Source organism: Salminus brasiliensis, chromosome 22, assembly GCF_030463535.1.
Source record: "Salminus brasiliensis chromosome 22, fSalBra1.hap2, whole genome shotgun sequence".
Classification (NCBI taxonomy): Eukaryota; Metazoa; Chordata; class Actinopteri; order Characiformes; family Bryconidae; genus Salminus; species Salminus brasiliensis.
The window spans coordinates 30,407,570-30,429,556 of NC_132899.1; the positions used below are offsets into that span (position 1 = coordinate 30,407,570).

The 21,987-nt window shown below is 46.9% G+C and overlaps 1 protein-coding gene across 1 annotated transcript; it reads left to right on the forward strand.

Moving 5' to 3' along the window:
• The first annotated feature begins 5,603 nt into the window (after positions 1-5,603).
• On the forward strand, positions 5,604-16,383 carry LOC140543816 (paired box protein Pax-6-like). Its single transcript, XM_072667067.1, has 9 exons — positions 5,604-5,687; positions 7,650-7,775; positions 8,035-8,036; positions 9,189-9,363; positions 10,510-10,592; positions 11,187-11,343; positions 11,434-11,504; positions 13,178-13,310; positions 16,112-16,383. Exons 2-9 carry the CDS (start codon positions 7,670-7,672, stop codon positions 16,195-16,197), a joined length of 813 nt encoding a protein of 270 aa, XP_072523168.1. The 5' UTR covers positions 5,604-5,687; positions 7,650-7,669; the 3' UTR covers positions 16,198-16,383.
• The last annotated feature ends 5,604 nt before the right edge of the window (positions 16,384-21,987 follow it).

The following is a 21,987-nucleotide window of genomic DNA, read 5'->3' on the forward strand; positions in this document are numbered from 1 at the left end:
CATGTAAAGCTTGGGGTCATTGTCCTGCTGCATGACCCACTCACAGCTTTAGTTCATGGACAGATACTCAGACCTTTAGGGTTAACTGAGGTTCTGAGGTATCTGGAACCGAGTTTCCAGCCCGTATAGAGACACTAGGTCGATCCTCCAGTCCAGCGCAGGTCCCCTGGCCACAAGGGGAGCTTTAGCTCGCCAGGTTGCTCAGACTGGAAGAGAGGGCAGAGCCATGTTAGCATTGTGATTGGTTGGAGAAATGCGGAGGTAAACCTGACCACCTCTTTTAGGGCCGCCCCTTCCACATGGAGAGGAGAGAGGAACTGGTGAAATCCAGCAGGTGTTTCGTGGACTTTGAGAAGATCTTCATAAGTCATACTCTGTACGTTTACACTGGGGGCCCTGAGGAGCCAGAAAACTAGGTTTCCAGGGGCCGTAACAACTAGGATGAGGTTCATAATAGTTTTCATTAAAAATAAAACATTCTATTTGGGATTCATCTGTCTTCCATCAGGCCTCTGGCTTGTTCATGCGGTCTTGAGCCGCCCCCCCCCGGCCCCTGGAGTGAGCTTTACTGGACAACAGTGGTGCTGAACTTCTAATGCTTTTGGCCTCCTCCATTTCCAGGAATTTCTTAATCTTGTATAAACCTGTAAAGTAATAACTATGTACATTGACAAAAGTATTGGGACGCCTGCTCATTCATTCATTATTTCTTGTGATATTAAGGGTATTAAAAAGAGCTGACCTTGCTTTTGTTGGAGTAATTGTCCCTACTGTCCAGGGAAGAAGGCTTACTACTTGGTTTTGGAGGAGGATGAACATTGCTGTGAGGATTTGACTGCATTCAGCGACAAGCGCATTAGCGATGATGATCACCACCCCACCAACTCATCCCAGAAGTATTGAATGGAGCACCAACCATCATTCCAGAAAACACAGCTCCACTGCTCAACAGCTCAATGCTAAGGGGGGCTTTATACCCCTCTAGCCCACATCTGGTGTTAGGCATGATGCCAATACATACATATATATATAAATAAAATAAAATAATATAGTTTAGACTTATTAGAGAATGTGGTGGAACGAGAGAGAGAGAGAGAGAGAGAGAGTGTGTGTGTGTGTGTGTGTGTGTGTGTGTGTGTGTGTGTGCGTAACAGCGTGAGGGCTAGACAGAGATACAGAGAGCTAAGTCTTGTCAACCGGAAATAAAAGAAGCTGGCATTTCCTTCCCCACCCCCCGCCCCTCCCTGTTCGCTCTTCAGCGGGGGTTATTTATACCCTCATTTCTCCTCTTCATCGTCTCAGCCTCCACCACTCATCCCCTTTTATCATCTCCATCTAAGCTAATCTCCACCTCACACGCCTTCAGGAACACTGAACTTTCCTACTGCAGCTCTACATGATATGCGTGACAGAGGGACGCCCTCCATTAATACCCACAAAATCACCGTCCGAATTACTCCACTCAGATGTTTCAGTAGAAATCGATTGCACTCGGCCCCTGAGGAACATCGGTGAGGTCAGGTTCTGATGTTGGATGTTGGATTAGTTCTGTCAGGTAGAAGGTATTGGCTGAGAATGGCCCTTGGTGGAGCAACTGTCTAAGTGCTGGCTCTATCACCAGGAGGTCTCAGGTTCGGTCCGTGTCCAGAAGTGGTAGAATGGCCCTCCCTCTCCCACCATCGCACCACCAACAGTGTGAGCGTCTGCTAGCTGATGCAACAGAATTAGCAGCTAGCGTTGTCCTCCGAGCGTGCTGAGCCTCAGTGGTGGTGCGTTAGCAGGTGGGACCAGAACCAGATTCCCCTTGAAGATCCAGTGACCGTTACGAACCCTAACTGTGTGTTCTAGAGCAGGGCTAGCTGTGTAATTAGCAGTGCTAAAGGCCAGACTGGTGAGTAAGGAGTAAAACAGCTAGCCAGACAGCTAAGGCAGCTAACGTAAATTAGCCAGCCTGGCTAGCTAAGGTTATGCTAGCAACGTACTCCATACTGAGGTCCATTAAAACTATTAGTGAGATGTTTTGTTTGTTTGTTGTTTACAATATAGCTGAAGGTCAGATGACCGTTTCCGATTAATTTAGGAATAAAACCTAATGAAAACATTTACCGCTAGTTTTGCTAGTTTGGCTCGATCTCCAGCTCGAGAAGGGCTTTACCCACTAGCACATCAACCGTCCACCCTGCACAGTGTAACCAGCAAGCTGATTGGCTCTTATTGTTGAAAGGCGGGTCTTTATCAGTAAACAGACGCCATGTTGAGCGCTATGAGTCAGATTTGCGACATGAGTTGAGAACGATAACTGGTCGTCCATGAACATGCATAAACACCACGGTCAGAATGTGGGAAAGAGAGCATGAGCTGAGGGTCATTAGCGTAGCAGTGCTAGTGGAGCTAGTGTAGAGTTAGAAAAGACGAGGGCCAAGCACCGAGCCTTGGGGAACGCCAGGGAAGAGTCTACAAGGAGCGGAGGTGTCCCCCTGCAATGTTACCTGGTATGAGCGCCCCCTCCTGGTACAATGCAAACCATCGCGTCTGAAGGACATTTTTTTAAAATGTCCACATATAACAAAAGTTTTATGGGCGATTCCAATCCCAGTTTCACATCGCTGTCCTGATTTCACTCCCCAAGGACGCTCAGAGTGTAACATGAACTACTACGCTGTTCCCTAACGTTAGCCTCCATTAGCCTGAATTAAACATGCTAGTTAGAGTCGACTTACCTCAGTCTGAGGTAAACCTGTTAGCTACCGTTAGCTAGGGTGATCATACCAACTCTTCCTGGTATATAAATAAATGCTGGCCAGTATTTAGCATTGATTTCACATAACATGGAGTTACAGAGTTAATTTTCTTGATGTCATTTTTATATTGCTATTAAAAAAAAACAGAAAGTAGCTAATTTGGTCATAATGGTTATTAGGGTTATTTATTTGTGTATACATTTGATAAAAAACTCAAATATGGTTGCTGTAGTGTTAGCCTAACATATTGAGCTTAATTCAGTTAGCCTGCTAGCTTGTTTTAGTCAGAATCAAAGCCGTTAGCTAGAGCAGTTAGATGGTATTAGCTGGAGTGGTCACTATGTTAGCTAGGTAGGCTTACGTTAGCAAGTTAGCATACTAGGCTAAAGTTGGCCTTTTTCCTTTAAAATATGGCTATAGTTTAGTGAGGCGTATTCTTATCTTCCAGTGTGCCTCTCAGAGGCGTAAAGTGCCTCTATGCCGCTAACAGACATGCTAATTCATCCCCTGTCCTCTGTAGTTTCAGCTAGGGCACTTATTTTTCCACCCTACTGATAGTGAGAGGAACGGCAAGCCTGGAAGGTGCCGGAATACGTAAATACTGATGTTTCGGTTATTAAGATTCTACCTTCAACAGTTTTCAACATGGCCTAATTAGCATAGACTTAGCATAGACGATTATAAACCCCCACCATCACCATGTCCGACTCAGGAACCATTCAGAACCCTTTAATTTTACAAGTCTCGGTGCTTGGGGGTGAAACACAAGTGGCCTTTTCCGGGCAGCTTCACCACTCGGGGTCTAATCGAGACAGATCAGATCAGCTCAGGACTGGATTTGATTGGACTTTAACACTGATGTCCAGATCATAGAGTCTAACCTTTAAAGGGGAACTCCAGCATTTGTTCATAATTTCTGCAGAATTAAATGCTTTCCTCATTATTATTTCTAAGTTAAGATTAGGGGCGTCCCGATCTGATCCAGTGGATCGGAATCGAGGCCAATGCAGGCCTATTTTAATAGATCAGAGTTCAGATTTACGAGCGGTGTTCTGAGCGCCATCTGGTGTCCTCAAGGCACCATTACCGAACATTATCCCCAGGACGTTCTCAGAAGGTAAATAAAGGAGTTGAGGTTCTGCAGTGTGGAGCTATTTTACAATGGAACCTGAAAACAGACCATAATATCTGACCCTTTATAAAACCCTCACTGAAACGCTCTGACTGTTTTACCAGCGGGAGAACCGCAGAACCGGAGCTCGCCTTTCTCTGTTTATAAACCCACAGAACAAAGTGGAGGCTAACGCTAATGCTAATACCTACACTATAGAAACCCCAATCACAGCAGCACATTCACCCACTGTAAACCAGTTAGACCAACAAGCACAGATCAGTACCACTACACACACACAGGAGGTGATCGGACTGCAGTGTTGTAAAGGAGCTGGGAGCTGATTGGTCAGACTGGATTATCAGATATTAAACACTATAAAAGTCATTTTAATGGTTTAATGATACTGGAAATAAAGGGATTTTACTGAACAGATTAATCAGCAGCTAATTAGCATCTTAGCTAAACTGTGGGACTGGATTATTTATACCAACACCCAGATCAGATCAGATCGGACTGTTATCGGTTGACACTCAGGATTCAACCGGGGGGCTAAATAACTTGGACATCCCTAGTTCAGTTCTAAACAGAGTCATTCAGAGTGGAGGTTGGTGGGTTGGTGGGTTTGGTGGTGAGAAACCCTCGGTTCTAGATAACCTTCCCCAGTCAGAACCATTCACAGCGGTGGTGAAGGGAAGCCGACATCTGACCCTCTATAAAAGCTCCCTCACAGAAAGTTCTTCAACCTAACGGTGATGACGACACTGTCTGATGCCTGAAACACTGTTCCACCAGAGTTAAAATCCATTCGCGGTGGAGGGATACATGCAGGACGCCGCTGGGCAAAAAATAGTCCTGACAGATGTGCCACTATTTTACACTGTTCTGTAAGTTCTGTTCTGAGTCCTGAGACGATCCTGGTTATAAAACCTGTTTTAAAAATCGCATATCATTAAAGTGGTGGAGGGATACATGCTGCAGGGTGCAGTGCGGCAAAAAGTAGTCCCTAAAGAAAACTGTATTCGTTAAGATTCTCCACTTTTTTACCATCGTCGTGCCATATTAAATTCAGAAGACGCGTGTAGCTTCACCGGTGGGTTTGGAGAGTTAATCAAATAGTGGCTATAGTTGTGTTGTAGTCACGGCGACCGACGTCTGGTTCCATTCACCGTGACTGTAAAAGAAACTTAGTCAGCAAGTTTCTCCGCAGTGAAGCACCGTTTCTCATCAAACTCCACCCTGAAGGAGCTCACCTTAGACGCTTAATTAGGCAGGACTTTTGAAACATTGGTGGACTTTCCCTTTAAACGAGTGGGGGTGCCGTATTCTACCCTGTAAGGTGGCACTGCTATAGGCCTACATTTAGGTTATTAATATTCATTTATAATGCACTCGTTTGCTCTAACGTTGCCCACTCACTCTCTCTCTCTCTCTCTCTCTCTCTCTGTTTTCCTCCACCTCTCCATTATCTCTCCACTTTTCACCACACCCCCCCCACACACCGCCCCCCTCCCTCCCCTCCCTGACATTAAGTTCAATCTTGACACTGATGTTGACTCACTGTGTCACCCCTCTCTCTCTCCCTCTCCCTCTCTCTTTCTCTAGCTCTCTCGCTCAGAGGACAGAAGAGCCTGCAGACGCATTTCTCTCCCCAGCCCTCCATCCCTCCCTCTCTCTCTCTCTCTCTCTCTCTTTCTATCTCTCCCATTCTCTCCACTGCTGTCTCTCCCACGTAGAGTCCATTGTCAACAAAGGGAACACGCAGCAGGGCTTTGGAAAGGAGGGATGACTCCGGCGTCAGGTTCGCCGATGTGCCGAGCGTGATTCCAGCTTCGGTAAGTTTCTGCTTTGGTTTGTTTACTTTCTTTGTTGTTGTTTACTTGTTTACCTTCACCATCAAAACAGCCGACTCCAGTTCAGTAGGTGTGTTAGGGATGGAGCCAGGGGGGCGCAAAGGGACCAGCGGACGCTGGCGAACGACTGGACACCTACTATGGCACACCTTGGTCGGTCTGAGAACTTTACAGGAAGGAATCTGACCTTGGTGACCGGTGGGTCTGGTGCTTAGTGAGATATTAAATAGATCAGAATTAATAAACAGCAAATATGATCATTTCAGACCTCATTATGAACAATTTCCAGTCTTGTTTGTTGATTTCCCATGAAAAATCAATTTGGAATGAATCCAAATCCTCCAAATTAGCACTTCCAGTGCATCGGCTCGTCATTGGCCGGAATTGGGCGCTTTTTAAAAATCGCATAAAAATAATAAGCCAACATGCCTCACTCTACTACTCAAATACTCCTGAGTAATGAAACAGTTAAGATATAGAAGAGCGCACTCTTCTATATGGGGATTGGTGGGATTGGTGGTGTGAAGCGCTCCGTTCTAGATAAAGCTTCCCCAGTCAGAATTTGTCCACAGTGGAGATGAATGGAAGGAGACGTCGGACCCTCTCTAAAAGCTCCCTCACAGAAAGAAGACACTGCCTGATGTCCGAGGCTCTGTTCTACCAGAGTCCTGAGACCATCCTGGCTCCAAAACCTGTTTTTAAAATCGCATATCATTAAAATGGTGGAGGGATACATGCAGCTTTCAGGGTGTTGTGCAGCAAAAAATAGTTCCTAAAGAAAACTGCATTAGTTCAGATAGTAAATTTAAAGGCTATATTAGTGGTGCAGTCTTGGTCAGTCAGTCAGTCGGTCGGTCAGTTTCTCTACAATAAGGGACAGTTTCACCCCCCCAATCTATAGGAGTTTGTCTTAAACACTGAATTATGCAGGAATTTTGGTGTTGTAATAGTAGGCCCTAGTTCATTATTGTTCATTATTACATAATGTTTGAATACACATGAATAATATCTATTGTTTGTTGTTTTGGTTTTAGTGGTTTGGTTTGTTTGTGTGTTTATTATTTAGTTATTTGATGACATTAGCAATAGCAACTGAAGGATCATATTTATACAGTTACTGTATTACATTATGTATTTCATATATACATATATATATATATATATATATATATATATATATATATATAATTTCATTTGAATATAATAATGTTCTATGCTCATAACTCAGCCTAGGCAGCTACTAAGTAGTTATTCCTCCTGATTAGAAATTGTGTTATTTTATGCAATGTCATTATTAGTTATGGATTATGATTATTAAATGGCTAAATAATTAATAACACAATGTTAATAAATAAATAGCATATTGCGAAATAAATTGTTAATCTATTAATGGTGGCATTTATTAATTTTATATATATATATATATAAATATTAAGTTAATATTTCTTAGGGGCTGATATTATAAAGGGTTGTTGACTATTTGTGCATTTGTTAATATCTGTATAGATATGCACTTCTATATTTAATAAACATTAGCAAGTTATCATATTATATAATTATAAATGTTCTATTATTATTATTATTATTATTATTATTATTAATAAATGTGGGTGAATGTGTGGAATTCTCCATCTTCTCTAGTCCTCTAATGCAGCTGCTGTTCCCCGTGGTACCGCAGCACCGGCCCGCGCTCGCGTAACGCACCCCGTCTCCTTCTGTCAGAGTGACACTAATTCCCTTTAATGCCAGACATGTGTGAATTCATGCTTACCCTCGCTCTCTCACTCTCACTCGGCCTCAGTGTCTCTCGCCCCTCCTCCTTTTATTCTGGTTACAGATAAAGAAGAAGAGGAAGAGACTCGAGGGTCAGAGGTCAAAGATCTGCTCTTTCTTGGACATCACTCAGTGGGTCATCTCTCTCTCTCTCTCTCTCTCTCTCTGTAGGTTGTGCGGGCGAGTGTACGATGTACGAGAAGCTAACCATGCTGAACCTGCAGAGCAGCTCAAACTGGAACGGGCCCAGTGACTGGTACCATCAGCAGAACCCAGTTCCCACCCAGCACAACACAGGTGACCTACACCTACACCTGCCACTACACCTGCCACTACACCTGCCCGGGCTACGTCTGAATGGACGTCTCTCCACACTGTAAAACAGCTGGACGAACATGGGCAGGAGCCTCTCTGTGGTCCAGCACACTGTGTATTACCTGTAAAAGGCAGCGGTGTGATTAAGCTGGAGAACCTCTGACGTACTGACTGGTCCCTTCAGCGAGAGTCCAGCCTTATGGTCCACAGTTAGGTTCTTCAGCTGGATCTGAGAACCGAGACGTTCATTAAAACAGTCTTTAATCAGATGCAGGTCATGAGGCACACAGTTCCTAATTCATAATATTGATAATAATAATAATAATAATAATAATAACAAATACAATAAGAATGATAATAATAATTATAATAATAATAACAATAATGTAACATAAATAATTATATTATTATTATTTAGTGTAAATATGTTAGAAAATATGGAATTATTTACACAGAAATAGAAATAGTAATTATTTGTAGTTGTTTTGTTGGTAATAAGCAAGTATTTTATTGTATTATTAATTATTTTATTATTGTTTATTATATATTATTCTTATATTCTAGATTATTCTAATCTTATTATATTATTGGTGTATAAATACATAATAATAATACAAAAATATATTTGTATCTATTATGATACTAATTTTATTAATTGTAGTACTGTTTATTTTCTAAATGTGAATGTTATGATTTTGATTACATAAAAAGCATAAAATGTCTTAATTAATAATTATTAAAAATACATCAATAATTAAATACATAAACAACACACAAATGTTGTTTTTAAGTATTTTCAACTATTATTGGTACACTTATATTAGCGTTAATATTAGTATTTATTTACCATTATTACTATTGGTGTAGTTATACAGAAATTAATCCTTAATAACAACAATATTAATAATAATAATGAAGATAATAATAATAATAATAATAACAAAAATGCTGCTTTAAGTTTTGTTGTTGTTTTGTTTGCTGTAGTGGTATTTATGTATAATTATAACTATGATCATCTTATTATGATCTTCTTATTCTATATATATATATATATATATATATATTACTGTTGGTGTTGGCCATAGTAGTATTTAATATTACTGCTGTTAGTTGTAGTGTGTATTATTATGTTTAGGGTTTTTTTTTGGCAGTATTTATTATTATTATTATTGTTATTATATTAATTATTAGTAGAAGATTAGTAACAGCATTATTGTTGTTAATTGTACTAAAAGAGCCATTTTGGTTGTGTGTTCTCCAGCCTGGAGTCATTAGAAGTGTGTCCTGCCATGTGAAGGGTCAGCCTGGCTGGTCTGCGTGACTGGGCTGTGATGTGTGTGTGTGTGTGTGTGTTTAAAAGCTAAAGCAGCTCTCACCCTGCCCGCAGTATCGGAGGGCTGCCTGGTGGAGACGGACGCAGGGATGGGGGTAGCAGGAGGAGGAGGAGGAGGAGGAAGACAGGTGGAGAGGGATGAAGGTGAGGAGTCGCAGCTGCGGCTGCAGCTGAAGAGGAAACTGCAGAGGAACCGAACCAGCTTCACCCAGGAGCAGATCGAAGCCCTGGAGAGAGGTGAGCGCTGTACCGGTCCGGCCTGTCAGCACAGATCTTCCTCCACCTGCAGAAACACAGCTTCATCACAAACACCTGCCCCTAGCTTCCGCTCACTGGCCACTTTATTAGAAACACCTGCCCTGTGCCTCTTCCACTCACTGGCCACTTTATTAGAAACACCTACCCTGTGCCCCTTCCACTCACTGGCCACTTTATTAGAAACCCCTACCTTCTGCAGCTTCCACCAACTGGCCACTTTATTAGAAACCCCTACCTTCTGCCTCTTCCACTCACTGGCCACTTTATTAGAAACCCATACCTTCTGCCTCTTCCACTCACTGGCCACTTTATTAGAAACCCCTACCTTCTGCCTCTTCCACTCACTGGCCACTTTATTAGAAACCCCTACCTTCTGCCTCTTCCACTCACTGGCCACTTTATTAGAAACCCATACCTTCTGCCTCTTCCACTTACTGCCCACTTTATTAGAAACCCCTACATTCTGCAGCTTCCACCAACTGGCCACTTTATTAGAAACCCCTGCCTTCTACAGCTTCCACCAACTGGCCACTTTATTAGAAATTCATACCTTGTGCAGCTTCCACTCACTGGCCACTTTATTAGAAACCCCTACCTTGTACGCTCTCAGAGAGAATTGTATAAAATGAAGAGTATTGAAGTAGAGAGTGGAGGGTCCACTGTGTGTGTGTGTGTGTGTGTGTGTGTGTGTCTGGGAGTGATATTGCGTTAACAGATTTCAAATGGCGTTGTCGTCTGCACTGCTCACACACATAGCGCATCTCCCCAGCTGACCTACTAAATCCTGCCATCACCTCTCACACACACACACACACACACACACATTAAAGAACACATCGCTGCACAGTGCTGCCTAAATCATCACACACCCCAAACCACCCCCCACCCCCAGTCCTCAATTCCTGTCTGGGGCCAAAGCCCGGCTAATTAAAGGCCTCGTGGGGGAAGACTGAGGCCAGGAAGGACCAGGAGAACACGGCAGGACAGGACAGGGCAGGACAGGAACCTCCTGAGGAGCCACAGCTTTGTGCTGCTGTTTTAGCAGAAGCGCTAGAAAAGCAGAGCGGCACAGAGGGGCACAGTCTGGTCATACTTGCATTTATGGACGCTTGCTTTGTCCCGCAGAGTTTGAAAGGACGCACTACCCCGATGTCTTCGCCCGAGAGCGGCTAGCTAACAAAATCGACCTCCCAGAAGCACGGATACAAGTAAGTACCTTCTTCCCTCCTGACTCTTCTAGATCTGAAACAGACGACTCAGTAAAAGCATCACCTTTCACTGGCCACTTTATTAGAAACACATACAATGTGCTTTCACTTGCAGGCCACTTTCTTGGAAACACCTATCTCGTGCTTCCTCTCACCGGCCACTTTATCAGAAACACCTACCTTTTGGTTTCACTTTTTGGTCACTGTAACAGAAACACCTACCTTTTGGTTTCACTTTTTGGTCACTTTATCAGAAACACCTACCTCGTGCTTTCACTTGCTGGCCACTTTATCAGAAACACCTACCTTGTGCTTCCACTTGCTGGCCACTTTATCAGAAACACCTACCTTGTGCTTCCACTTGCTGGCCACCTGCCTCACATTTGCACATCTGTGTCAGGAACAGGGGCTTCCCCTTTAAATATAGGGGGATATAGACCACCTGTCCAGGCCCGGCCGAGTCGGGCCGTTATCGGGGGAAGCCCCTCTGCGCTCACTGGTTACGTCCCACAGCGGACAGTAAAGCAGACATGACAGCTCCTCAGTTTCATCTGCCACATCCACGCGCCTCCGCGCAACTTGATTGATTGACAGGTGTGGTTCTCCAACCGACGAGCCAAGTGGAGGCGAGAGGAGAAGCTGCGTAACCAGAGGAAATCAGGGGGCGGGACTTCCTGCGGCCAAGCGCATACCCCGCTGAGCACCTCCTTCAACTCGGCCATCTACCATCAGCCACATGTCGGCGGCGCAGGTGTGTCCAGCAGTACGCACACTAGCAAGCATCGCCGGCGCGGACGTGCGAAGCACTGCAGTAACATCCAGCTGTCTTCTGTGTCTTTAGGGTCCATGCTGGGTCAAAGCGAGACCACTCTGCCCACTTACAGCTCCCTCTCCGTCTACTCTGGAGTCCAGGTAGGGTCGGCACTTTTTACAGATGTATGCGTATCTACACCCATGAGCCAAAACATTAAGCCACCTCTCCACTGACAACTCCACTGGTATCTGGCATCAAGGTGGTCCAGGCTGTTCCTCCTTCCAACACTCCGGGGTCCAGTTCTGTCGCTTAGGTGTCCATTGTAGGCGGCGGTGGACAGGAGTCGGCATGGGCACCCTGACCGATCTGCAGTTACGCAGCTCCACAGGTCCGACCAGATGGGACAACCTTCATCACCCGACCAATGAGCCTCGGGTGTCTCGCACCCTGCTGCCGACTGGTGGTCTGTCCCTCCTCGGACCACTGTCAGAAGGTAATCACCACTTCTGACCAGGAGCCCCCTGCAAACCTTTGGAGAAGTTTGGGAGATGCTGTGACCCTGTTGTGTCGCTGGGACACAACGATCTGACCCCCTTCATCTCCACATCTTTAGAAACACCTCCCTCAAGCTTCCACTCACCGGCCACATTATTAGAAACACCAACCTTGTTTCCTATGAGGATTTGATTGCATTCAACTACAAGAGTGTGAGAGTGAGGTTAGGATGTTGGATGGACTCTCCCCAGTGCCGTGACCCACAGTCCAGTCTAGGCACAACCATCTGACCCTCGACGTCTCCACACCCAACACGTCGCCTACAAGAACCCAGACCTTCACGTGCAGCACTGCTACCACATCATCAATACTAGTACCTTCATGTGGGAGGGGGTCTTAATGTTTTGGCTCATCTGTGCTTAAAGATTTGCATGTTGACCTCTAGGTGACTTAAGACCTCGGTTTACTCTCACAAAACGAAGCAGTGATCCGGCCCACATCCCTATGCTATCTGTCGTTACGAATACAATCAAATTCCTCACAGCAATGCTCTTTTTGACACCCTTGATTTTGGAAGAAACAAGGAATGAGCAGATGTCCCAATACTTTTGTCCAATCAGTGTACTCTCACCGGTTTTGCTTTACCTGAGCACTCCAGTACTGCAGGTGGCGCTAGAACAGCACGCTCCTAAGCGCTGGAGTAACTGTCTCTACTGGCCAGGGAAGAAGGCTTTCTGCTCAATTTTGGAGGAACATTGCTGTGAGGATTTGATTGACTGCATTCAGCGACAAGAAAGTTAGTGAGGTCAGGATGTTGGATGAGGATCACCACCCCACCTCACCATGATGTTGATCTGCTCCATGGAGTCCTATTCTATTGGCAGTACTTCTCTACAGGGACTAGACAAGCTGTATGTGTGTGTGTGTGTGTGTGTGTGTATGTGTGTGTGTGTGTGCATTTGCACATCTGTGTCAGCAATGGAGCGCCCTCTAGTGTCTGACAACCCCCCCAGGACGTTAAACTTCTCCATTTAAATGCATAGTCTCTTATATGCTACACTGGCGCCCTCTAGTGGACCTGAGCAGAACTGACCCTAATAAGAGTGTGAGATAAGGTCAAGGCTCCTTTAAACTTTACAGGTCAGTTTCCCAGGCAGGGATTAAGCCTAGTCCTGGACTACCTTGACTGCCTACCTAGGCTTAATCCCTGCCTGGGAGACCGACACTTTGGATGTGTTTATGTAATCCTGTGAAGACTCACCCACATGCTCTTGTCTCCCTCTCTCAAACCCCCCCCACCCCCCCGTTTGTGTGTATCTATGGTTTTCATGTCCAGTCAGCCCCTCCTCAGTCTGCCCCCTCTTATTCGTGCATGCTGCCCCCGTCCCCTTCCGCTCCTCGCTCTTTCGAGGCTTCGTCGTACCCCTCGGCCCACCTCCCTCCTCCTCCTGCAGCCAACGCCAGCACAGGTACGTCCCACCATTTCCACCGTTTCCATTTCACTGCCTTAGGATCTCTCTCAGCCGTCCACTGATCAGGACAGACGCCCCCTAGTGGCTAACAGCTTTACACCAGTGCTGAGTTAAAGGGTCCGTACCCCCAAAATCCCAAATGCTCTGTGTGTCAGCGCTGGTCCTGAGGTGCAAATGCAGACTTAAACTGTTTCTGCCTGGAGTAAAGGACAGCCAATCAGAGCAGAGCTCATTTACATATCAGTCTAATCTGATGGAAAACTGATGTAACTGATGGTTACATTCAAATAAATCGATGGCTGCTTTTGGTATGTTTGGTAAGGTACAGGGGAGGGGAAAACTGTTAAACATGCACCATCAGGCTACACCGGCCCCCAGGAACCTAAGTATGAGCTTTCTTTCTAATGATGTGAATCTGGCTTCTCAGGGCCCCTAGCGACCCCTGGGCCACAGTGGCAGCCCATTAGACCACTGAGCCACCTGGAGCCATTTTTAAACACATTATTGACCACAAAACGCACCGTCCACTTCCCAGCCCACAGGGTCCACAGGGTCTAGAGAGTCTTCAGGGACCAGAGAGTCCACAGAGTCCAGAGAGTCCACAGAATGCACAGAGTCCAGAGAGTCCACAGGGTCCTCAAAGTCCAGAGAGTGCACAGAGTCCAGAGAGTGCACAGAGTCCAGAGAGTCCACAGAATGCACAGGGTCCAGAGAGTGCACAGAGTCCAGAGAGTCCACAGAATGCACAGAGTGCGGAGAGTCCTCAGGGTCCAGAGAGTCCACAGGGTCCTCAAAGTCCAGAGAGTGCACAGAGTCCAGAGAGTGCACAGAGTCCAGAGAGTGCACAGAGTCCAGAGAGTGCACAGAGTCCAGAGAGTCCACAGGGTCCAGAGAGTCCACAGGGTCCTCAAAGTCCAGAGAGTGCACAGAGTCCAGAGAGTCCACAGGGTCCAGAGAGTCCACAGAATGCACAGAGTCCAGAGAGTCCTCAGGGTCCAGAGAGTCCACAGAGTACAGAGAGTCCACAGAATGCACAGAGTGCGGAGAGTCCTCAGGGTCCAGAGAGTCCACAGAGTCCAGAGAGTCCACAGGGTCCAGAGAGTCCACAGGGTCCTCAAAGTCCAGAGAGTGCACAGAGTCCAGAGAGTGCACAGGGTCCAGAGAGTCCACAGGGTCCAGAGAGTCCACAGAATGCACAGAGTCCAGAGAGTCCTCAGGGTCCAGAGAGTGCACAGAGTCCAGAGAGTGCACAGGGTCCAGAGAGTCCACAGAGTACAGAGAGTCCACAGAATGCACAGAGTGCGGAGAGTCCTCAGGGTCCAGAGAGTCCACAGGGTCCTCAAAGTCCAGAGAGTGCACAGAGTCCAGAGAGTGCACAGAGTCCAGAGAGTCCACAGGGTCCAGAGAGTCCACAGGGTCCTCAAAGTCCAGAGAGTGCACAGAGTCCAGAGAGTGCACAGGGTCCAGAGAGTCCACAGAATGCACAGAGTCCAGAGAGTCCTCAGGGTCCAGAGAGTCCACAGAGTACAGAGAGTCCACAGAATGCACAGAGTGCGGAGAGTCCTCAGGGTCCAGAGAGTCCACAGAGTCCAGAGAGTCCACAGGGTCCAGAGAGTCCACAGGGTCCTCAAAGTCCAGAGAGTGCACAGAGTCCAGAGAGTGCACAGGGTCCAGAGAGTCCACAGGGTCCAGAGAGTCCACAGAATGCACAGAGTCCAGAGAGTCCTCAGGGTCCAGAGAGTGCACAGAGTCCAGAGAGTGCACAGGGTCCAGAGAGTCCACAGAGTACAGAGAGTCCACAGAATGCACAGAGTGCGGAGAGTCCTCAAGGTCCAGAGAGTCCACAGAGTACAGAGAGTCCACAGAATGCACAGAGTGCGGAGAGTCCTCAGGGTCCAGAGAGTCCACAGGGTCCAGAGAGTCCACAGAATGCACAGAGTGCGGAGAGTCCTCAGGGTCCAGAGAGTCCACAGAGTCCAGAGAGTCCACAGGGTCCAGAGAGTCCACAGGGTCCTCAAAGTCCAGAGAGTGCACAGAGTCCAGAGAGTGCACAGGGTCCAGAGAGTCCACAGGGTCCAGAGAGTCCACAGAATGCACAGAGTCCAGAGAGTCCTCAGGGTCCAGAGAGTGCACAGAGTCCAGAGAGTGCACAGGGTCCAGAGAGTCCACAGAGTACAGAGAGTCCACAGAATGCACAGAGTGCGGAGAGTCCTCAGGGTCCAGAGAGTCCACAGGGTCCTCAAAGTCCAGAGAGTGCACAGAGTCCAGAGAGTGCACAGAGTCCAGAGAGTCCACAGGGTCCAGAGAGTCCACAGGGTCCTCAAAGTCCAGAGAGTGCACAGAGTCCAGAGAGTGCACAGGGTCCAGAGAGTCCACAGGGTCCAGAGAGTCCACAGAATGCACAGAGTCCAGAGAGTCCTCAGGGTCCAGAGAGTCCACAGAGTACAGAGAGTCCACAGAATGCACAGAGTGCGGAGAGTCCTCAGGGTCCAGAGAGTCCACAGAGTCCAGAGAGTCCACAGGGTCCAGAGAGTCCACAGGGTCCTCAAAGTCCAGAGAGTGCACAGAGTGCGGAGAGTCCTCAGGGTCCAGAGAGTCCACAGGGTCCAGAGAGTCCACAGAGTCCACAGAGTCCACAGGGTCCAGAGAGTCCACAGGGTCCAGAGAGTCCTCAGGGTCCAGAGAGTCCACAGAGTCCAGAGAGTCCACAGAGTCCTCAAAGTCCAGAGAGTCCAGATATGTAAACTGACCTGCAAACGTTTACATTTGTTTAACACTGTGTTCTTCTTTCACTGCAGGTCTGATCTCACCAGGGGTTTCGGTACCTGTCCAGGTCCCGGGGAACGAGCAGGGCATGGGGCAGTACTGGGCCCGACTGCAGTGAGGACGAAGCGAGCGAGGGAGGAAGGAAAGAAAGTGCAGAAAAGAGAGAGAGAGAGAGATGCTGTGGACCAAAGCTCGGCCATTTCAGAGCGTGTGCTATTCCTTCAGACACCACACAGAACACAGTGCAGACTAGGGCAGCGTTCTAGACTCACTGTAGCACCCCCTGAACGACGGGTCGAACGCAGTCAGGGCTGGGCAATAAGACAACAGGCTCGCTGTAGTCATACGTAAAAGCCACCGTGCCGGAGATCAGTATCGGCTCGTTCATCAGGAGGTCGCTGGGTTGATGCCTAGTGATGCCACAGCCATACGTAAGTGGGGGTCTCATAGAGCATCAACCGCTCTCTCTCTTTCTGGGCGAGTAGGATGGCCATGACCCTCCCCACCTCTCAGTGTGGGAGATGCTAGCCAAAAGTATTGGACAAAAGTAATGGGACACCTGCTCATTCTTCAGAGTTGATCCTGCTTTTGTTGGAGTCACTGGCTCTACTGGCCAGGAAAGAAGGCTTTCTAGATTTTGGAGGAGAATTGCTGTGAGGATTTGTTTGCATTCAGCGACTAGTGTGTTAGTGAGGTCAGGACGCTGGGTGAACGAATAATGTCCAGGCCCTGAAATTGTGAGTTCTGTTAAGGGCCACACTCAGCTGTATAGTCACTGCATGGTTGCAAGCAGCTGATTGGATGTCGGCCCATTATTTGATGTTCTTGCCATATTGCCCACCCTTAACTGCGGTCGACCGTAAGGCAGGATGCAAGTCTGGACGTTGCGCACTTTCAACCACATCCACAAGTAAGTGGAGCTTTCCGAGGCCTATTTACGGAGAACTCAGTGTTCCTTAATGGAAGTCCGAGCTTTCGTCCACCGCCAGAGAGAAGGAGGCATTGATTCCAACGCGTCTGGGCAGGTTACGTAAAGAACTTTACCAAAAAGAAATAAATAAAAAATACAGGAGTCCCGTGAAATTGTTTACAGAAGTACGGGTGAGAACGTCTTTTGAACGGCAGTCTCAGGTTTACGGAAAACTGACGTACTGTCTCTCAGACCAAGCGCTAAAAATTCGACACCCATTATCAGATACTGTGATGACGTTTAAAAAAATCAAACATCAAATGCAGACAAGCAGGAATGTGTGGAATGATATGCCAGAAGTTCATTTTGGGGGCGGAGTTATCGACCAGGGACCCACCTTTTACAACAGTAGGAGAAGGTACGGATAAGCAGGTAGTGATTAGCCTACGCTCGAAACTAGCACCGCCCAGCTAAGCTCCCTCAGTCCGCCGCAACTGGTGATGGTCAAAGGAGAGCTTTGGCAGCCACTTTTATAAGTTAGCTAATATGGAGTTCCAGGTGGTTGCTAGGGTTCTGGTATGTTCCCCCAGGTGGTTGCTTGGGCGGGGGATGGAGTGGTGTCCAAGTGATACAAGTGCTACAGCTATACAGCTGCTACATAATTACTATCACACCCCAGGTGGTTGCTTGTGTGTTGCTAACCGGTTGGTATGGTATAGTTGCTTGGGTGTTGCTAATAGGTTAGTGTGGTAGCTCTGGTTGTTGCAAGGATGTCGTTAGGTGGGAGATTGCGGGTGTTGGTACAGTATCCCAGGTGGTTGCTTTTGGAGAGATGCAGTGGTGTTCCAGGCGGTTACCACAGCATTGCTACATGGTTATTACAGTATCCCAGATGGCCACCAGTGTCTTGCGAACCTGTTGCTAATGGTTTCCAGAGTGTTGCTCAGTGGTTGCTATTGTGTTGCTATGGTATTCCAGGTAGCTGCTTGGGGAAACTTGCTGTGGTACTACAGGCGATCATCTTTTTCAGGTGTTGCTACATGGCTACTATGGTATCCCTGGTGGTTGTTCGGGTGCTGCTAGGTAGTTACACTAGTATTCCAGGCGATAGCAAGGGGGTTTCTACATTGTAACTATGGTATCCCTGGTGGTTGTTTGGGTGCTGCTAGGTAGTTACACTAGTAATCCAGGCGATAGCAAAGGGGGTTTCTACTTTGTTACTATGGTATCCCTGGTGGTTGTTCAGGTGCTGCTAGGTAGTTACTCTAGTATTCCAGGCGGTAGCAAGGGGGTTTCTACATTGTAACTATGGTATCCCTGGTGGTTGTTCGGGTGCTGCTAGGTAGTTACACTAGTAATCCAGGCGATAGCAAAGGGGTTTCTACATTGTTACTATGGTATCCCTGGTGGTTGTTTGGGTGCTGCTAGGTAGTTACACTAGTAATTCAGGCGATAGCAAAGGGGGTTTCTACATTGTAACTATGGTATCCCTGGTGGTTGTTTGGGTGCTGCTAGGTAGTTACACTAGTAATTCAGGCGATAGCAAAGGGGGTTTCTACATTGTAACTATGGTATCCCTGGTGGTTGTTTGGGTGCTGCTAGGTAGTTACACTAGTATTCCAGGCGATAGCAAAGGGGTTTCTACATTGTTACTATGGTATCCCTGGTGGTTGTTTGGGTGCTGCTAGGTAGTTACACTAGTAATTCAGGCGATAGCAAAGGGGGTTTCTACATTGTAACTATGGTATCCCTGGTGGTTGTTTGGGTGCTGCTAGGTAGTTACACTAGTAATCCAGGCGATAGCAAGTTTTTTTTTGTTGTTGTTTTTTTTTTTTTACATTGTTACTATGGTATCCCTGGTGGTTGTTCAGGTGCTGCTAGGTAGTTACACTAGTACTCCAGGTAATCGCAAGGGGATTCCTACTTTGGAACACCCTTGCAATTACCTGGAATACTAGCCTAACCACCTAGCAGCACCCGAACAACCACCTGCATACTGGGATACTGCAGTAACAATGTGGTTGTTATGATACCCCACAGGGTTCATAGGGTGTATCATGATAGTATAAGCAGGGTGCAGAAATGGGGATTTCTTTTTGAGCAGTTTGAGAAACATCGGCCTCCTGCTCAAACCGCAAGAGGTGCTACGGTGGCCCTAGAACCCGAAGACTCGCCAAACACTTGCACTTAAGCGAAGGACTATCACTGATCATCAAAGAGCCAACGACAATCATCATTCCTACTGACTGGAACTGAAGGATGGCGTATGGACAGGCCTGTTTCTTAACCAACGACTCCCCAGCATGGGTTTGTGAAGCGTCAGACAATCCAAAGTTTTCTCATCGCTGTTCTTCTCTGTTCTTCTCTGTTCTTCTCTTTCTGTGACCTTCTTCTAACGTCTTCACCATCTTTGTTTTGCTCTATTCCGAGTGAGCCGTCTTTCGGTTTCAGGACTGAGATCGGTGAGCTCCTCCTACTCTATGGTCGTTAGTGTGAGAGTGTCTGCGGGCGGTTCGAGCTGAAGGGAATGAATGTAAATGTTTTGTGTGTGGAACTGAAGAAGTGCGTCTTCCTTCCTGCCGTCAACCCACTTTGTGTATGCACTGAACCCTTTAATAAAAATCTACCTGTGAACTCACTCCTGGGCTACTTCACTCTCCTCCAAAGCGCAAGCCTGGTAAAAGCTGCCCAGGGCTTCGAAAATATACAGGTTCCAGTCTCCAGCAAAGGAAAGCTGTTAGCTGGATTAGCCTGGTGGCTAGACGTGGTTAGACGTCCTGTCTGCTTGTTCTATTGGTGTTATGTCTACATGTCCCTTTGTTTTGTCTTTCAGTTGGGTGAGGTGGGCCAAATGGTTAAAAAGGAAGGGGCTATGGGGTCATTAATATGGTCATTAATTAATATTGAACTATATGACTTTAATAACCCTGGAAGGGGAGTGGTGGTGGGGGTGTGGCCAAAGATCATGGACCCAAGTCCTGAAACGAGAGCGTTTTGGTTGTCGTTGGTAGCTCCAGCATACTTGCTAGCATTCCCCAGCTGATTTATAGCAGTTGGGAGCCCAAAACCAATGACCAGCCACACAAGCAAGTGCGGGTCAACGACGGGTGTAGTTATATAGAAGAAATGAAAGAAACAGGGGCTGATGCAGCCAGTGCTGGCGAGCCAGCTGTTAGCTAGCATTAGCTAACTTAAACCTTTTTTTACAGGCTTTAAAAACTCCTTGGCTGTCCAGTACTCTGATGTTGACTTTAGCATCATTAGCTAGCTAACTCACCTGTCTTGAAGTTTTTGCCACGGATGTACACGCTTTAACTGACCGGTTCCCACAGTTCACCACCCTCGTCCTCTCTGTGGACGACCTGAAGCCACAGATCTCTCCGTTTGCTGTCCTTCACTCTTTGGGGATGTAAAAAAAATCGTAAACTAGGGTTTGTTTGATTGTTGGACGAGTAAAAAGCCATGCCGCAGCTTTCAGCCATGGTAACACTATTATATCCAGTTTGCCGGCGGCTATATTATTGGGTCTGTGTTAAAAAAAAAAAAAGTCCCTAAGAGATTTCTCCAGTCTCAAACTGAAGAGATGGTCCTTGAAGATCTACATCTATGCTACAGCTGCTAAGATTAGCTGTTGTATTGTTCCACAGTTCCGTATGTTGAACGGTTGCAAAGCTGTAGTGGAACTAAGAGAGGAGTGCAGGCTAATCTGATTGGCCAAGACGCGTTCCACAACCACAGACCATGTCTAGGCGACAGTATTAGAGTGCGCTGTCTGGCCGTCGTATTTTGAGCTCTGATCAGAGCGGCTAAAATATGATTGTCAGGAAGAGAAAAGCTTCCATTAGAACGGGTCACTTTCCTCCTTGCTGGCTCTTGGAGGGTGCGCTGAGGGAGATGATGAAGTTAGCTGCTGTTTGACCCTCATTAACCCGCCATCGCTCTCTCGCTCTTGCTTGCTTGCTTCCTCAATCATTCAGAGAGACTCTCTCACCACTAATAGCATTATTCAGCTGGCTGTGGAGGCCGGTGGGGCGGGGGGGTGGGCGGTGTTAAGCCTGGACGGAGAATATCCAGCCCGCTATCCAATGCACCCACTGTTTCCGAAATCTCCATAGCATTGATCATGTTCGCAAGCAATGCCCAGCGATGCCACAGCCATACGTAAGCAGAATACGTAATGTGTACACACATTAACTGACCGGTTCCCACAGTTCACCACCCTCGTCCTCTCTGTGGACGGCCTGAAGCCACAGATCTCTCCTTTTGCTGTCCTTCACTCTTTGGGGACGTGAAGAAAATCGTAAATTAGGGTTTGTTTGATTGTTGGACGAGCAAAAAGCCACGCAGCAGCTTCTAGCCATGGCTATAGTATTAGGTTTGTGTTCACTTGGTTGCTCTCACCCATCTTATATTATTTGAAGCTTTTAGCCAGGCTAAAGTACAGCTTCCAAACATGGTGGAGGTAGTTTCACACACTGCTACTGTGTCTAAAACCCCCAAATACATTCAGGACAGCTAATGATTTGAACACCGGTGAATCAGATAGGTAATAGAGATGGCTATTTGGGGTAAGCTGGACCTTCTGCACTTTCAACTCATTTGTTTATAAACGGATACAAGACGTCTGGCCCATCATCTGCGTTCACGAACACGGAGTTATGTCAGAGCAGTCGTTTCACACATGCACACACACATTGTGAAGTGGAAGGAAGTAATCCAAGGGCCTCATGTGAGTCACGGCTTGAATCATATGAGTCAGCTCTCCCCTGACTGTTTCCATGCCTTATATTTGGCATGTGTTTTTGTGGTTGGGGTGGGGCACAATCACATTTTGCGATTTGGTTCATGTATATATAAGAAAGAAATTCCCTCCCCAGTTTGTTTTAGATTACCCAACCCACTTGCTAGTACTCCCCCCTATCACATGTAATTCTCCTGACACTGGAAGGGTGAGGACTGGCACATGCCTCCTCTGACATGTGCAACCAGCCACTGCCT

Bases quoted from the DNA above. Each gene is read 5' to 3' on its own strand.
- LOC140543816 (XM_072667067.1), top strand. From the start codon at position 7,670: ATGTACGAGAAGCTAACCATGCTGAACCTGCAGAGCAGCTCAAACTGG. The intron at 10,593-11,186 runs GTAAGTACCTTC...ATTGATTGACAG, and splicing joins TCCCAGAAGCACGGATACAA to GTGTGGTTCTCCAACCGACG. The intron at 13,311-16,111 runs GTACGTCCCACC...CTTTCACTGCAG, and splicing joins TGCAGCCAACGCCAGCACAG to GTCTGATCTCACCAGGGGTT.